The sequence below is a fragment of the Apodemus sylvaticus genome, chromosome 3 (assembly GCF_947179515.1).
Source record: "Apodemus sylvaticus chromosome 3, mApoSyl1.1, whole genome shotgun sequence".
Lineage (NCBI taxonomy): Eukaryota > Metazoa > Chordata > Mammalia > Rodentia > Muridae > Apodemus > Apodemus sylvaticus.
Genome location: NC_067474.1, coordinates 159,183,481 through 159,200,486, shown reverse-complemented (window position 1 = coordinate 159,200,486; position 17,006 = coordinate 159,183,481). Strand labels below are relative to the sequence as shown.

The 17,006-nt window shown below is 47.0% G+C and overlaps 1 protein-coding gene across 6 annotated transcripts in view; it reads right to left on the bottom strand.

The window, feature by feature from the left end:
* Positions 1–5,646: 5,646 nt before the first annotated feature.
* Positions 5,647–17,006, bottom strand: part of Dhrs3 (dehydrogenase/reductase 3) — a 35,223-nt gene continuing 23,863 nt past the window's right edge. For 4 of the 6 annotated variants that reach the window (XM_052177993.1, XM_052177994.1, XM_052177990.1 and 1 more), the window contains exons 2-6: positions 14,598–14,741; positions 13,883–14,002; positions 13,310–13,548; positions 9,125–9,250; positions 5,647–6,170 (exon numbers count right to left, since the gene is read on the bottom strand). In XM_052177993.1, the coding sequence (XP_052033953.1) occupies positions 6,086–6,170; positions 9,125–9,250; positions 13,310–13,548; positions 13,883–14,002; positions 14,598–14,681 (654 nt within the window). In that variant the 5' untranslated portion in view covers positions 14,682–14,741 and the 3' untranslated portion in view covers positions 5,647–6,085. Of the gene's footprint in view, positions 6,171–9,124; positions 9,251–13,309; positions 13,549–13,882; positions 14,158–14,597; positions 14,742–17,006 lie in introns of those variants that run through there. The other 2 variants (XR_007977138.1, XM_052177992.1) reach the window with 2 other exon arrangements.

The following is a 17,006-nucleotide window of genomic DNA, read 5'->3' as shown; positions in this document are numbered from 1 at the left end:
TATTACTTGGCTGACAATCAAGCCCTACATTGAATAGAAGTGGAAAGAGAGGACACCTTGTCTTGTTCATCTTAGGGGACTGCTCTCAATTCTTCCCCATTTAGTATAATGTTACCTAGAGGTTTGTTGTATGCAGACTTTATACTGAATGACTATCATGCTATCCCTTTTCTCTTGATTATCTTTGATTGTGAAGGAATGTTGAATTTTATCATACCTTTTCAGCATCTATTGAAAAGATCATGCGATTTTCATCTTGATTCTATCTACATACTGGCTTTACTTTTTTAAAAATAATGTTTTATTTTTATATTTATGTAAATATGTGTATGTGTGTATGTGGATTTGTGCATGTGATGCAAAGTATCCATGGAAACCAGTTTTGAAAACTATATTACATGCCATTGGATCACACAGTTTAATGAATTTGACTCTTATCTCAGTAATGTTCCCTGACATGTACTGACCAGACAGCCTCCTGGGTCAAGACAAGCCACCTAGTGCCAGTGTTATAGCTATTCTTGGATGTCAACTTGACTACATCTGGTATTTAACTAAAACCCAAGTGGTTGTGTACAACTAAAACCCAAGTGGTTGGGTATACCTGTAAAAGCTTTTTTTTTCTTAATTAGATAATTTAAAGTGGGAATAATTTAATCCATATCTTTTGAGGAGGGAATATCTTTAATCAGTGCCACACCTTCTGGTGGCAGACTACATAAAGGACATGAAAAAAAAAGTTTTCTTTCTCATTGCCTGCTTGCCCTCATCCTTGCTAGTAAGTCCACTCCTTATTGGGATTAGAACCTTCTTCTTCAAGATTTTCTTGTGTGCTGAAGACTAACTGAGGTGTTCAGTCTCATGGAATAGACAGTTACTGGATCTTGGACCTTCCATTGGTAGACTGGCTGGACCTCAGCCAGTAAGTCATTTTAATAAATCTTGTATATGTATATGCACATGTACATGTATGTTATGTATACACACACACACACACACACACACATATATATATGATATATATATATATATATATATATATATATATATATATATATATATAGTCATTATTTTTTCTTTTAGTTCTGTTCTTCTAGAGAACCCTAAGACAGCATTTGCTGTCTGCCTACCCTGGGCATCTCCCATTTGGAGAGCAGTATCCTAGCAGGACAATAGTTGTTACTCTCAGCTGTGCCTTCTAAAGGGTCATCTGTTTCTTTTCTTCCCAAGACACAGACAGGGAGCTGTGTCAAAGGGCTTCTCGGAGCCAAGATGGTGGGATAGCGCTCATTAGGCACGGAAGGAATGCAACCCTGCTTTCTAGAAAGCACCTCGAAAGTCCTCCCTTAAGGCCTCTCCTCACCCCTGTGCCATTACACACGATGGGGTCTTCTGAGCCTTAGCCTTATCATACTATAGTCAGCCTCAAAATATGTCACCATCACAGCCAGGCCACACCATCGATCCAGGTATCCTGAGGGGCCATCAGTTTGTTTCTAGGGCTATGAGAACCACAAATATCATGTCACCTCTTTTAACTTCACTATGTCTTCTTTAGCTCAGTTCACACTGGATAGTCACCCAGCCCTTAGACACAAAAGGGCAAGAGAGATGGTATCACAGAGGAAGTTCCTGAGCCCGGATTGAACTCAACAGTGTGGATTCTTTCCTCTAAGAGTAAATATTAATTGCTATCAAGGCAGAATCTAAAATGGCCTGGGAGGAGGTCCCTGAGCATACCCATGGGAGATTGTTCAATATGGGAAGAGAATCTTAATTGTGGGCAGGACAACTCCCTAGATAGGAGATTCTGGCCTCTATGAAATCGAGGGTGAGCTGAGTCCTACCATGCATGCGTTCATGGCTCTGATTGTAGACATAACATGATTAGCTGCTTCCGGCTCCTGCTTCCCTACCTTGATGGACTGTGCTTTGAACTATGAGCCAAAGTAAACCCTTTCCTCCTTAAGTTGCGTTTCCCAGTGTTTTATTACAGCCACGGGAAAGGGAGGTGTAAGTCAGCTTCCCTTCCCCCCAGATCCCAGGGCCTCCCACTTCCTGTGGCGCTTGCTGGCTTTGTGGTGGGCTCAAGAGCTGGGGAGTGGGCGCTTTGAACAGATGAGCACAGTGGCTCTGGGGATGTGAAGAGCTGTCTTAATCCCACTCTGCACGGCCCTCCCATGTAGACACGTGTGGACCCAGGTGTATTTTAAAATATTGTACACTGATCTATCTATTGTGTGTGCACGTGTGTGTGTGTGTGGGGGGGTACATGTGGAGGTCAGAAAATAATCCAAGAGCACTGCTTCTCTCCTTCTACTATGTGGACCTCAGGGATCTAGCTCAGGTCGTCTGGGTAGACATTAAGTACACTTGTCTGCTAAGCTGTCTTTCTGGACCCTAATCAATGTTTTTTTGTTTGTGGTTTTGATACAGGGTCTCAAATCGAATCTCGGTCAGGTTTCCAGTTCCTTATGTAGCGGAGGACAGCCTTGAACTTTTGATTCTTCAGCCCCCATCTTTCAAATGCTAGAAATAAAAGCATGTACCCTGCTTGGCTTTTGTGGTATTAGGGATCAAACCCAGAGCTAGACAAGCACTCCACAGACTGAGCGGCACTTCAAGCCCTGAGGAATGTTTGGGAACTTAGGAGATTTGTCCGGGAGCAGTTCCAGCCCTTCCTTCTGCGTCAGCGGATATTTGTCGCCTTTGGCTTTGCCAGGAGTGTGCGTGAAGTCCTCTCAGCTTAGTTCAGTCCCATACCACCAAGCGTCAGAAAGACGTACCTTGGGGGAGGGGTTGTACTTGGACCCCAGCCTCCTCTCTCCTTTCCCAGCTACTAGAGCTGTTCTTTGAGGACCTCAGCTCCTGTTCCTGTGGCCTGGGTTCTTTTTCTTTGTTTGTCTTCCATCAGATAGAAACACCGTCAATGTGCAAGCTGCCTCCTGTGGGATGGTGCTCTCAGCTAGGAAGGGTAGGGGCCTAACAGTGACCTCTGGAGTCAACCTTGTAGCTTTTTGGTCCGTCCCTTTCCAAATCAGCTTATTCCTGGGAGCATCGGTTTCTCAAAGAATTCGGTCTCTGGGAGCTACTGGTGACCACAGGACTGAATTCCTGACCACTGGTCCAGCCAGACAGCCTGCTCCCCTGGACCCAGGCCAGACAGGGCTGAGGTCTGATGCCTCCCTGGGCTTGGCACCCACCCCCGATCTGCGTCTCTTTGGGGCTTGGGAGGAACCTCCAGCCTGGCAACTGGGTCATTTCCCAGGACCCAAGGCTTCTTTACAGGGTTGGCACAGCTGCTTTGCCCCTCAGGGGGTTGGCGCTTGTCACTCTCCTTCACTTGGACAAGCAAAGGGACAGAATTAGCTCTCCACTCTCACTCTTGAAGCTCTCCAGGCAGTCAAACCATTCCAGGGAGGGACCAGAGAGGCCTCCTGGGAATCTGCCCAAGGCCTTTTCTCTGGTTTCTCTTGGAAGGAATCCAAAAAAAAAAAAAAAAAAAAAAAAAAAAAAGAAAGAAAGAAAGAAAAAAAGGAAATGAAAAAGGAAAAGGAAAAAAAAAAGACCCAAAAGTGGGGTGTTGGTGTACGTGTGTGTGTGTGTGTGTGTGTGCGTGTGCGTGTGCGTGTGCGTGTGTGTGTGTGTGTGTGTGTGTGCATTGTAAGGAATCCAGGCCCAACCCAACCACCAAAAGAAACCATTGGCATACTGGGAAACCAAGGTATCCAGTCCCTGTAGCTGAGGTAGTGATCCTGCTTGCCCGGGGAAAGGCTCTCTGAGTCTTGCTTATCCCAGAATCCCAGCATATTCCCTTGGGATTCTCACTACATTTCCAGTTTATAGGCCAAATACAACTTTGTGGACACCCCAATAATCAGAGCATCTCCATAAGGTCAGCCTGCAGGCCATGGCACAGAAACACTTCTGCTGCTCAGAGGTAGTCAGGAAAACTGGGGCTCAGCAGACAGGACCCCTCCCACCCCCGCTCTCTCTCCTAGAAGAGCAAGGCACACGCACCTGCTGTAGGAGATTTCTAGACATCATAGGAAGCTGAGGCAGTATTAACATCCCCCACGCTCCTTGGAGATGCCTGTCCTCAAGGACCAAAATGCAGATGACAGATGACCCCGATTCTCATTGCTTGCTATTGTCTGGTTTCACAGAAAACCAGGAGTCAAAGTTGTGGTCAAATTCTGGACCTGGACAAGCTGATATCCCGCTCTGAGCCCATGTTTTCATCCACGAAATAAGCTCCCAGATTCTCCCTTTGGAACGGTGTTTGGGAAGTGAGCCAGGCCTCTGACTCTGTAGGAATTGCTTAGCACCAGCATGGGCTCCGGGGCTACTACGTCCTTGTGTTGGCTTCATTTCTAACTTTTCCTCATGGCATCTTCTTCCAAGGCTTGGCAGCCCACGTGATCCTCCCAGGATCTTGGGTAGGCATGATCACATGACCAGATTTGGCCAAAGAAATGAGAGCGGAAGTGACATGCACTATTTCCAGGGAGAACTTAAAGAGGCCATGAGGGTAGACCAGAATATTTATCCTGTAGGAGATCTCATCTTGGATAGTGGCTTCCCAGAGGGAAGACGGTTTTGTGAATAAGTTGAGGTTTCGGGGCAGACACTTTCCCTACAGGAAGCCATAGGGATCTGATCTGGGGGTCATATCTGGCTGACACCCACCACCAAGTGGTTAGACAGTGATCACTGAGTTGTTTTGCTTGTTTGTTTCTTTGTTTGTTTGTTTCTCTAGTGACTGCAGGGAGAGCTGATACCTGATACAGTGCGAACACCATGTCTTAGGCTGGCAGTACCCCATCAGTGCTCCATAAACAGAGGGTGCCTGGTATTTTTCTTGCAGACCAGCCTGCTTTCATTTGAGTTACCTCATCCTCCTTGCTGTGAGCACAAGCGTCCAGCCGGAACTGCTCAGGTCTGTGGGGCCTTTCTGCGGCTTTCAAGGAAGCCCCTCGCTAAGTCAGAGGCCCGAGACCTTCTTCTCCCTGTTTGAAGGAGCACCTGCTTGTATACATGGATGCTATTCCTAGCAGTTAACATTGCTCTCTGCTCCACACAGACCACAGGGACATTTATTGAATTCGTTTAGCTCATGCGAAGCATGAGAACCATTGGCACCTCTACCCTTGACTGACACCATGCCAGCTCCTTCCATCCTCTGGGTTTTCCCACAATTAGATGTGCTGTAGGGGCTGTTAACACTCCACGGTGCTGGTCCTAAGTGATGAATTGCCATTGTTTCTGATGACTCATGATTCCTTCTTTCACAGATGAATGGCATCTTTTGCTAGTACCATCTTGGCTCCTTCATGTAGGGTGGGGAGCAGGTGCTCAGTGGCATCTGACTTTACTTTTACATTGGTAGCCCAGTGGGACCAAGGAAGGATGGATGTGGTCAACTCTTCCATGGACTAGCTCTCAGGGATCCTACCAGGGAAGCCACATGTCTGGAGGGGCCTGGCCACATCTCCCTCCCTCCCCCCTCTCTCTTCTTGGATGCAGTTCTTCTCCTGCACTCTGTAGAGCCCAAGGTGGACCCCTTCTCTCTCAAAAGATGGGGCCTTGGGGTTGGGACAGGCTCCCTCCCAGCTGCCTCCCTCCCAGCATATGAACAAAGGAAGCTGCGAAAGCCACCTCTTTATTTCGCATTTCTGCTGTGTAACCAGTTTGCATGAGCTGGGAATTGAGAGCATTTGGAGGGAAAGGCAGAGTGTCTGGGGGTGGGGAGGGGCAGACTCTCCTGGAAATAGCAGATGCACATTGCTCAGGCAGGTTAGACTGGAGAAGCAATTTCACGATAAACCCTACAGAATGAGAAATGTACAAAGTTTGTTGGGTGGCGGCTGGCTTCTTGCCTCCCCCATGGGGGTCAAAGTTATACCCATCAGTCCTGCACCAAGGTCCTGGAGTTGACTTGGGGAGCTACAAAATCTTCCCTGGGGACAAGAATGGTCCTGCTCACCCAGCAGATGTGCCAATGCACAGGCACATGGGTGTGTGCCCGGTTGCTGTGTTCCCCCGTTAGGCTCCATAGCTCCTCAGGTGTGTCTTCCTCCTGCCTCTATGTCCTCCCCTTAAAGGTGTTCATACAGGTGTACGTCCCCGAGAACCTGTGGATCTCCTCCAGTGCAGCCTGTGGGAGTATGCTGAGAGGAGAGAAGACAGTCAGTGGTGGCAATGACAAACGGTAGCAGACAACAAACGAAAACAAAGAAATAAGAGCAGACAAGGTTGCAGTGACAACATCCAGTGTGCTTTCAAGGTGCTGTGTCCTTCCAAGATGCAAGCTCAAACTGGACTGTCTTTGTGGTGAGACAGAGGTGTCTGGGTCATGAGGGGGATCCACCCAGCCATGGACTAGTGGACAATCTGAAGACTGGCTCTATTGCTGAAGTAAGATCTCTCTGGTCATACTTGCTCTGTCCTGTATGGGGAACAATTGTCCATCATGTCATGAGGCAGCAGGAAGGTCCTTGCCGGACACTACACCATGCTCTAGCACCAAGCTGCTAGAATCCTAAGATACACATACTTCTGTTGTTTTTAGTCTTGTTTTATTTTTAAGTATATGGACATATATGTGCCTATGTGTGCACTTGTGTAAAGTTGCTCACTGAGACCAGAAGATGGTACAAAATCCCCTGAAGCTGGAGTTAACAGGAAGTTGTGTGCTATCTGATATGGGTGCTAGGAACTGAATTCTGGTGTTCCGCATGCACAGCAAGTGTTCCTAACCACCGGCTGCCTCTCCAGTCCTCTTGTAAAGAAGCCAATCTGTCTTTCTCCATGTATGCGCAAGTGTGCATTCACCTGCTACAGTGCACATATGAAGGTCAGATATGAGTATGGGGATCAAATTCAGATCCTCATGCTTATGCACCAAGCACATTAGCATCTAAGCCATCTACCCAGCCTGGGACCTGCTCCTGTAGAGGATCCCTCAGGCAGTCAGGAGAGCAATCTGAGGTTGAACGTCAGGGTACGCTGGGATGTCTCAGGTGCCCTCTCCCAATTTCTACTTTCCACCCTCTCCCTGCACAAAGGCTGGTCAGAGTGGAGGACAAAGAGCCAGTTGCCACTGTTCCCCTAGTGTCAATGTACCATGTCACACAGCCAATGTCTTGGCTTCCCTGGGAGTCAGTTTCTGATAACAACAGAGTGAGCCTGGAAAAAGGTGTCTGCCCTTCCTCACAAACAGGGCCCAGAAACATAGCTGTGAGGTTACAGCCCTCATGTCCTGAGGGTGGTGATGACAGACCACATGTGCTATCCCTTCAGCATGGGACCCAGGTGGTCTACCCTGGTAAACTCCACCTCACTAGAGCTATGAAACATCTCCAATTTTTGAGCCATTGGCATGAAAACCCCTGTTCTCTGAGTTACCTGGGAGCTAGGGCTATGCCTGACAGTCTGTAGAGCAGTGTTTCTTAAAAATGTGGTCCAGGAACTCTTGGGGGTACCTGAGATCTCCTCTGGATATTTATAAACATACTGCAGTATAATCTCTCTCTCTTTCTCTCTCTCTTTTCCTTCCTTCCTCTTTCTTTGTTTCTTTGCTTCTTTGTTTGTTTGTTTCTGTCTTCTCTCTCTCTCTCGTTCTTTCTTTCTTTCTTTTTCTTTCTTTCTTTCTTTCTTTCTTTCTTTCTTTCTTTCCTTCCTTCCTTCCTTCCTTCCTTCCTTCCTTCCTTCCTTCCTTCCTTCCTTCCTTCCTTCCTTCCTTCCTTTCTTTCTTTCTTTCTTTCTTTCTTTCTTTCTTTCTTTCTTTCTTTCTTTCTTTCTTTCTTTCTTTCTTTCTTTCCTTTCTTTCCTTTCTTTCCTTTCTTTCCTTTCTTTCCTTCCACTGCAGTATAACTTGTCTCTCTTTCTCTCTCTTCCTTAATTCCTTCCTTCCTTCCTTCCTTCCTTCCTTCCTTCCTTCCTTCCTTCCTTCCTTCCTTCCTTCCTTCCTTCTTTCCTTCCTTCCTTCCTCCCCCCTCTCTAAGGCAGGGTCTTATATCACCCAGGCTAGCCTCGAACTTACTATGCAGCTGAAGATAAACCTCACACTTCCGATTTCCTACCTCTTCCTCTTACATGCTGGGATTATAGGCAGGAGTCACGACATCTGGTTCATGCAGCATCAAGAACTGATTCTAAGCCTTCATGCAAGCTGGACAAGCTCTCTACCAATGGAGTCATATCCCCAGCTCTTCATTTGTCTTTCTATTCTCTCTGCATGTGCAGTGGAGTTTTCCAGAGGTTTTGCTACAGGGGACTATCCTAATTCACTGAAATAAGAAGCAGATGTAAGAATCTAGTTGCTTCAGATTAAATCAGACAATGGAGAGATCTGTAGAAACACAATCCAGTGTCTCTCTTAACTACTTGTCTGTGTTATTTTAGAAAATATAATTGCTTGTCATAAAAACATATTTACGAGTTGAGGCTAGATTGGGATTTCTAGTGAAATCCTGTCTAAAAAGAGACTATAAAGGCAAGCAAACAAATAAAACAGTTATGATAATTTAATAGATCTGGTTACTGTTCTTTATTAATGAAAAATGTTATAAATAGAAACTGATGTATAAATCCAAGATCCCTGCTCAGTTTTAATTTCTAATGCAGTTAAGTAGTGATAGATAAAACTCACACAAAAAGAGCTATTTGGATCTCTTAATAATTTTTAAACCAGGCATGGTAGTACATGCTTAGAATCCCAGGACTAGAGAGACAGGAGAATTTCAAGTTCAAGGACAACCTAGGCTTCTTTGTATTGTGTTCCACATAAGGCTGAGCTGCAGTGGGCTCTGCCTCAAAGAGAGAGAGAGAGAGAGAGAGAGAGAGAGAGAGAGAGAGAGAGAGAGAGAGAGAGAGAGAGAGAGGAGATATAAATTTAGCAAACAAATCATTCATAGAGATCCTTACATCAACAAGTTTGCCCTACTGGTCAGTACAGTCAGAGGTGCCACTCCTCAGCCTCCTGCTCCCCAGCAGACATGACTAATCAATCTCACATTCATCTTCTCCTGCCTGTTGCCTTTTTCCCAAGTGGAGCCCATAGAAGTTAAGGAAAAAGTTAGGCCTGAACCTAACAAAGAGCTATCTCTCCCCAATCCCATACCTTTTCAAGATAATGAGGATATTCATGGTCCATGGGAGCAAGAGAAGGGCTTGGTTTTGTTGTACAGCTTCCACTGTCCTCCGGGCTACTGTCTCTGGCTTCAGTGGCGGGAAGAGGTTGGGAAACCTGAAGGCAGGAAAATATTGGTTTCTCCTGGAGAAGTTGACCCTTCTGTTGGGCATCTTGGTGAGGGGCTAATATTTCTGCGGGCATTATTTTGGTTCTTCTGTGTGAGGAGGAACTTGAGGCTGTGGGATTCTCTCTCAGACCATGCCTGTTAGAGTCCTATGTTCCCTCGATCTTGCTCCACCCACCTACCACCTGAGTGGAGTGTGCCCACGAGCAGGGCATTATCTCTCAGAGTCGTGGAGTTAGAGTCCACCCTGCTGGGCTCATTCTCCAATGCCCTCTAGGCTTCCCAGCACACTGGACTCCCTCCACATTCTACAGCATAGGCCAGTCTTCAGCTTTTCTTACTGGACCTCTTTCCTTGGCAGCAATCCCTGTGGCCTGCGGCCTGCTCACTCTTCCTAGTTCTTCTGTTGAGAGACCTCAGCCCCCCACATGGCTGGGTGGCTTCTGCTCTTACCCTCTTTCTACTCACCTTAACCACATCAACCACACCTCGAATGACCTGGAACATCAAGTTCTCCTTTGTCAATGGTCTGTCTGCCTATCAGATTATAAGCTCTCAGAGTGTAGAGGCCTAGTGAGCCTCAATCCTGTTGTATTGTCAGCATCTAGTAGTGTCTGTTATACAGTAGGGGCTCAATAAATACTTGTTATTCTGCCCCACCCCTCTGCTGGGCCTTTCTGCTAGGGAGGTCCCCAGCCTGCTTGGATCACTAATCAGTCAGTCACTTATAAAGTGCTTTTTCATGGGACTTCTGGATGAACAAGTGGTCAAATACTTGAACAACATGGGTTTCCCATGCTTGTTCAGAGGCATCTGACCCCAGACCCATGCACTGATAATTCCCCGAGTATCAGGCCAATGCAGAAATATTCTCTGCCATTTATGGATAAGGAAACAGGCACAGTGAAGCAGAGGGCAAAGGGATGAACTACTGGCTACTATTCCAATGTTTCTGTTCCTGGTTCTTCCTGCCTTCCTGAGTCTGAAGGTAGGTATATGCTGCTAGCCCTGACCTCCTTCCTCTGTCCCTCAAAGGGCTTGTGATCTGCGCTGATACCATTTAAGGTTTATGATTTAAGGGTTGTGAGTCATCAGGTCTGATGCCATTCCTGAGCTCTCTGTCCCTTCTCAGCTGTGACAAGTGTAGCTTTGGTTTGTGTGTATATGTGTGTGTGTGTGTGTGTGTGTGTGTGTGTGTGTGTATGAGTGTTTATGTGTGTGGAGGCACGTAATAGAAATGTCTGTGGAGGGCAGAGGTCAACTTTCAGTATTGTCCCTCAGGAGTCATCCACATTGTTTTATGGTCCGAGTTTCTTAATGGCCTGAAGCTTGAAACTTGGCTAGCCGGACTGGCCAAGCAGCCCTAAGGATTTGCCTGTCCCTGCTTCCACAGTGCTGGGGTGACAAGCGTATGCTATCTTGCCTGGATTTTTATAAGTGTGAGTTCTGGAGATCAAACTCAGGTCCTACTTTGCTGACTAGATTTTCTTTGCAGGCTAAGATAGTGGTTCCTAGAGCCCCATGAACCTGCAGCCTAGAAGGTTTTCCAGAGAGGCGCTCTGGTGACAATGGCATACCTGCCGTCTCCAGCCTTCACCTGTGTTCAGTACTTTCTCTTGAGAGAGGAGAGACAGGACAGCAAGGCCCAGTTGTCTGGGCTTTGGGGGGACCCTAACTGGTAAAACCCTTGCAGAAGGACCCAATGGAGAGGCTTCAAATCTGTTAAGATCTCCCCCTTTCTCTCCCTGGTGGCTGGGATGACAACAAAGGACTCTGGGAAGAGTCCAGAAGAAGCTTGCTCAGCTAGCCCAATTCTAGCTGTGCTGCCTCCCGATGACGTTTCTCTGACATTCAGTTCCCTATCTGTGAAATGGGTTTTTAGCTCATTTTCAAGGAGGGCTGCTAGGAAGGCTAAAAGCAACAACAGGAGTGGAAAGGGGAGCGTCTAGTGGTGTGGCCGAAATGCAGAATAAGTCAGTAAATATGAAAACAGTGATGGCCATTGACACAGCAAATCTTGCTGACTGGATGCCCACCTGTTAGGTCCTATCCCAATCACCATCCGCAGGAAACTGCTAAGATGGCTACAGGACAAAGCCAAGGCTCTTTTTGTTCCTTTTTCTTTCAGTAAGGAGGAGTTAAGTCAAAGCATAGGTCTTCCAGACAAACCCCTGACTCTCTCTTGCACAGCTACACATAGCTGGTATCCACCTAGTTCTCACAAAGCAGACAGAGCCACTCAATTCCATAGGGTTCTCCTAACTTGTGAAGTAGGGGGTACTACTGGCAATCACTGTGTGTGTGTGTGTGTGTGTGTGTGTGTGTGTGTATATATATATATATATATATATACATATATATATGGAAACTAAGGCTCAAAAAAGTTAAGTCACTAGCTAGGGGTTACACAGAACTGGGATTCTATCCCAGGACATCAGTATAGTCCCTAGTGTAACCTCCTTGAAATTCAGAATGTGTGATAATTTGTTTGTAAGCCGATAGAACTATTTACTTCTGGACACACTCTAAAGAGACTGTCTTCTAGGAAAACAAGTAAAACTCATTAAGACCATGTTTAGTCTTGGTAAAAAAACAAACAAACAAACAAACAAAAAAACAACAGCAAGGCATGGCAGGACACTGCTATAATCCCAAGCACTCGGGAGGCTGAGGCAGGAGATCACCACCAGTTGAAGGCTCACGTGGGCTACAGATGAGACCCTGTCTCATAGAGTAAGATTACAGGGAAACAGCTCTTTTGTGAGCAACTTGTATGTGCTAGGTAAGCTAGGTTCATTGTCTCTCATTTTACCAGCAATCTATCCAGTAAATACTGCTCCTGCCGCTTTACAATGACAGCTCTGAGAGGCGACAAATCTTCCTCTAAATTGGGTGTTCCATATCAGTGCCATTTACTGTCTGTGATGGTCATTCATCACCCAATTTTACAGACCATGAGACCTGGGGTCACACGGCAGGCACATCACAGTAAGAACATGATGCCACCCTAGGACCCACCCGGCCACCCTAGGACCCACCCAGCACTCAAGCAACCTAAGCCCACGTGTGCCTTGGGATTTCTTCAGGTGGGGCTATAATTTGCATTTATTAATTAAAAAAGTTATTGGTGTATGCGTGTATGTGTATGTGGTGTGATTGTGTACATGCTTGTGTATATGTGTGAGTGGGCATGCGCCACGGAATGCAAGTGTTGGTCAGAGGAGGGTACCTTGCTGGAGTCAGTTCTTGCCTTTCTACCACGTAGGTCTCAGGGATAGAACTCAGACTGGCAGGCTCGGCAGCAAGCTCCTTTACCCACGGAACCACCTTGCCTGTCCTGTCCCTCTAATCAAGGCTCACATGTTCAGCACACAGCTCAATTAACTTTCGCTTGGTTAATCACCGCCAAACAGTTCCTTTGGGCTCCTTCTCAAGCTCTGTACCACCAATCCTGTCTCTAGCGCCATAGTTTCGCCTTGTCTAGGATGCCGTTTGCACATGGGACCGTGCAGAATGTGATCACGTGGCTTCTCTCATTCAGCATCATGGGTATGAGCGTCCTTAGGCAGGTCACATGAGAATATTCATTTCCTTTCTTGTTGCTGGGTAGAATTCCACTATGAACATCCAGGACCATGTAAGCTCCTATACTAAGAAGCAGGATCCTAAACATGGGAAGCGGGTCTTAGACTGAACCAAATGGAGAACGGGAGCTGGGTGCCAGCTTCCAGCTCTCTCTGCTTTTTGACTGTGGGTGCCATGTGACCATCTGCCTCCTTGCTACTTGCTGCCAAGACTTCTTACCAGGACAGACTGCAGCCTCAATAAACCCTTCCTTCCTTAAATTGCCTTTGTCAGGCACTTTGTTACCATAGCTGGAAAAGTAACTGATACAGTGCAGTTGTATCCCATTGCTTTGGGAGTGGAAAATGAGGTCTGAGAGTGTGAGACCATAGCCAAGGGATTCTGGGGGGCGGGGCGGGGGGGTCTTCCTTTGCAGACCACTGGCTGGGTTGACTCAGGAGAGATGGCTGGTCTCACCCACTGACCTGACTCTCATGCCCTGGAACATCTCGGTACTGGTGTGAAAGGGCAGAACAGTGGTGGCACTGACACCCGGACAGTCCAACAGCCCCAGGGTTAGGCTCTCCATGAAGGCGAAGGCTGAGGCTTTTGACGTGCAGTAGTCGATGGCGCCTGGGATGGCCGACAGTGCAAGCACAGAATTGAGGCACACAATATGGCCGTTCTGGAGTTCCAGCATACGTGGCAAGAAGGCCTTGGTGGTCTGAGGGTAGATAGCAGGGGTCAGTGTGGAGCGATACAGCTTCTGCCAAGCCCCTGCACCCCTGCACTGTGAAGAACAGCCTATTCTGGATGCATAGCTACTCTTAGTGATAGCCTCCAATCACGGAGAGGCTAAGGCCTCCCACTGAAGAACAGTAGGCTAGTCAGTCGTAAGTTCTTACATCTCCCTGTCAGTCATTTCTCTTATTGAGCCATTTTGCTGTTGAGCCTCCCTGCTAGCATGAGCCTCAGTCCCATTGAGCCTCTCTTTCTCCCCACCTCACACAGGCTCCCTGAATTGCCTATGGCTGGCTCTGAGCCAGAAAAACCCTTACCCAGAATTGGCCCAGGGTGTTGACATGCTGGGACTTGAGGAGGGCATCGTCATCACTGTCCATCAAGCTTTTTCCATGGACCACGGCGGCATTGTTCACCAGGATGGTGATGTCACCCACCTGTGGGCAAGAGGGGGCTGTGGAGCCGTGAGGGCAGCCAGTCCCTGTGGGCTGTACCTGGAGGGGCACAGACCAGGCTCCGCAACCACCAGCCACATGGCCTTTCTGAGCATCAGTCTTGCTTATAAATGGCACTGGTGCCATACCAGCTGTGTCTGAGGATTAGAAATAGTTTATGGTACATACTATACCCAGAACATAGCATATTTATAATAAATGAGGTTATGGTCACATAAAAATGGTTAATGTCACCATGAGTGGGATGTGTAACAGGGTGAATTCTTCTTTTTCTACTGGTGTTCACTTATATACCCAGCCCAAATGTCTTGGATTAGGGAACAGGTTTTCCCAGAATGCAACGGGACATTTGCTCCCCTTGGTCTCAGAGAGAAACTAATAGAGTCTAAATATTCAAGGGGCCACAGTGGGTTACTCTTACAGTGTCATCAACTTCAGTCCCTGCCTAAGCAATTTGGACCAGCTTCATGGAGAGTCCCCAAAGGTGCCCTACACAAAGTCAGTCTGCCGTGACAACGCTCCCTCCCAGACCATATGAATTCAGTGTGCTGGGGCCAGACTTGCCCAGGCTACTTACCTTCTCTCGGACAGCTTTGGCCGTCTGGTACACCTCTTCCCTGTTGCCCACGTCACAGATGAAGTAGTGGCACTCTGTGCCCATCTGCCGAATCTCCTCTGTTGTCTCCTTCAGGCATTTCTCAGTCCGCCCCCAGAGAACAATCTGGAAGGAGAGAAAACCAGCATGGAATGGGTGGCTCTGAAATGGGTGGTACAGATACAATGATTATGGTGCCAGGAATTTGGAATTTTAATAGTGTTTAAATGCTGGTTTCCTTGACTCCATCCAAAAATGAAGTGCCCAAAGCAAATTAACTGTGAGTCTTAAATAAAAATTATTAGAAGTATTATTACTATTATTGTTGTTGTTGTTATTGTTTGTGTATGTTAAGTGTACCACAGTGCATGCCAGTGCATGCGTAGAGGTTAAAGGTCAGCTTTTAAGAGTCGATTTGCTCCTTTTGCTGTTTTAGGGTTACTATCACTGTAATGAAACACCACAACCAAAAGCAATTTGGGGAGGAAAGGGTTTATTCAGCTAAAACTTCCAGGTAACTAACAGTCCATCACTAAGGGAAATCAGGACAGGAATTCACTCAGGGGAGGAACCTGGAGGCAGGTGCTGAGGTAGAGGCCATGGAGGGGTGCTGCTTACTGGCTCGCTTCTATGGCTTGCTTAGTCTGCTTTCTTACAGAACTCAGGACCACCACCAGCCCAGGGGTGGTAGAACCCATCAATCACTAACGTACAGCCCAGTTCTATGAAGGCATTTGCTGAGCTAAGTCCTTCCTCTCAGATGACTCTAGCTCGTATCAAGGTGACATAAAATGAGCAACCACACTGGCTAGCAATACGTTTTCTTTGTCATTTTTACTTTTATTTTATGTGTACGTGCCTATGTATGGGTGTGTGCACATGGGTGCAGGATCCAAGAGAGGCCAGAAGAGGGCGTCAGATCCCCCTGGAGCTGGAGTTACAGAGTACTCCATATGGGGTACTAGGAAGAGAACTCAAGTTCTCTGGAAGAAACAGCAAGTGCTCTTAACCACTGAGCTATAAATGCTGCCCCAACAAGATTTCAAAAGGGATATCACCTACTCTTAAGTGAGCCAGCTGTTTCTGAGCACACTTATGAACAATCAGCTGGTGTGTTAAGTTCACGCCTTTCTGACATATTTCCTCCCAGCAGGACACCTCCTGCCAGCCCGGTTCTAGTCTTTTACTTGATTCTTAGAGGCAATAGAAAAGCTTTCTGGTACAATATTCCAGAATGTTTTCTATCAGGAAAGCAGCTAGCCTTTCCACTAATTGTGTTTAGAGCTGGGATTATTTCCACCAGCTGCTAGGAAGGAAAGAGGTCACGTGTTCCTTCCACAAGGCCTTTGGAGAGCTTCTGCCTCCCTGTGGTGGTCACACTGGGAAGGAAGGATGCAAAGACAGACACAAGACAGACAGTGAGACCCCTGTTGAGATACAGGGGCTCCGGTACCCATCAGGTGACAAGTGAAGGAGTTACCCAGTGACCTTGACAGGACCTGTAAGTGGGTCCTAAAGGGGTTAGGCGGATGTATGAATGGTCCACAAAAGGCTTGAATTGAAGTGCACATCTCCCCCCCCCCCCCCACCAAAAGAGCAGCCCAGGTTTGGCTGCCTGGGGGGGCTAGTGCCATGAGATACAGATTTATGGTACAGAGAAAGAGGTAGAAAACAATTCAGGTAAATCAGCAAAAGAGAGGCAAGGCTCCAGCAAGGGTCTGCATTTCATTTTTAAAGATTTATTTTTATTTCATGTGTATGTGTGTATGCATGTGGACTACATGCAAATCGGTGCCTGTGTAAGTCAGAAGAGCACATGATCCTCTAGATCTGGCTAAAGCTGATGTGAAGAACTGTGTGGGCACTAACTGAACCCAGTCCTCTGCAAGAGCACAAGTACTCTTAACTGCTGAGCCATCTCTTCCGCCACAGATCAATGTTTCTTTTCTCTTTAAAATCACCAACAAGGGGCTGGATGTCATTATGAACCCCTATTTTTTTTTAGCACAAATAGATATGCTTGGGGTTCCATCAGCAGGAGCCTGAATGTTCCACGACTCTAGAGGAATATGTTCCTCCTGGTTCTTGGTTGTCCAGAGAGTGTTTAACGTTTGCTATGGTCTGCTCAGAATATTTGCAATCAGGAACTAATGAGACCAGTCCTGTCAACTGGGCTCAAAGATGGCCCTGGAAAGGAAGATAGTGGTAGTCAGGCATGTGTGTGAAGTTTTGTGCACACTGTCTCCTGAGAGCAGGCAATGGCCACAATCAGAAACCATGGTCCTCTCGGGGTCACCTCCTGAGTGCTGGCAGAGTGGTTCTACCTCTCTCTCTGGTACCTGGGCTAAGTGTTTCCGTGAACCTGGAGTCCCTAGGATCCAATTCTGTTCT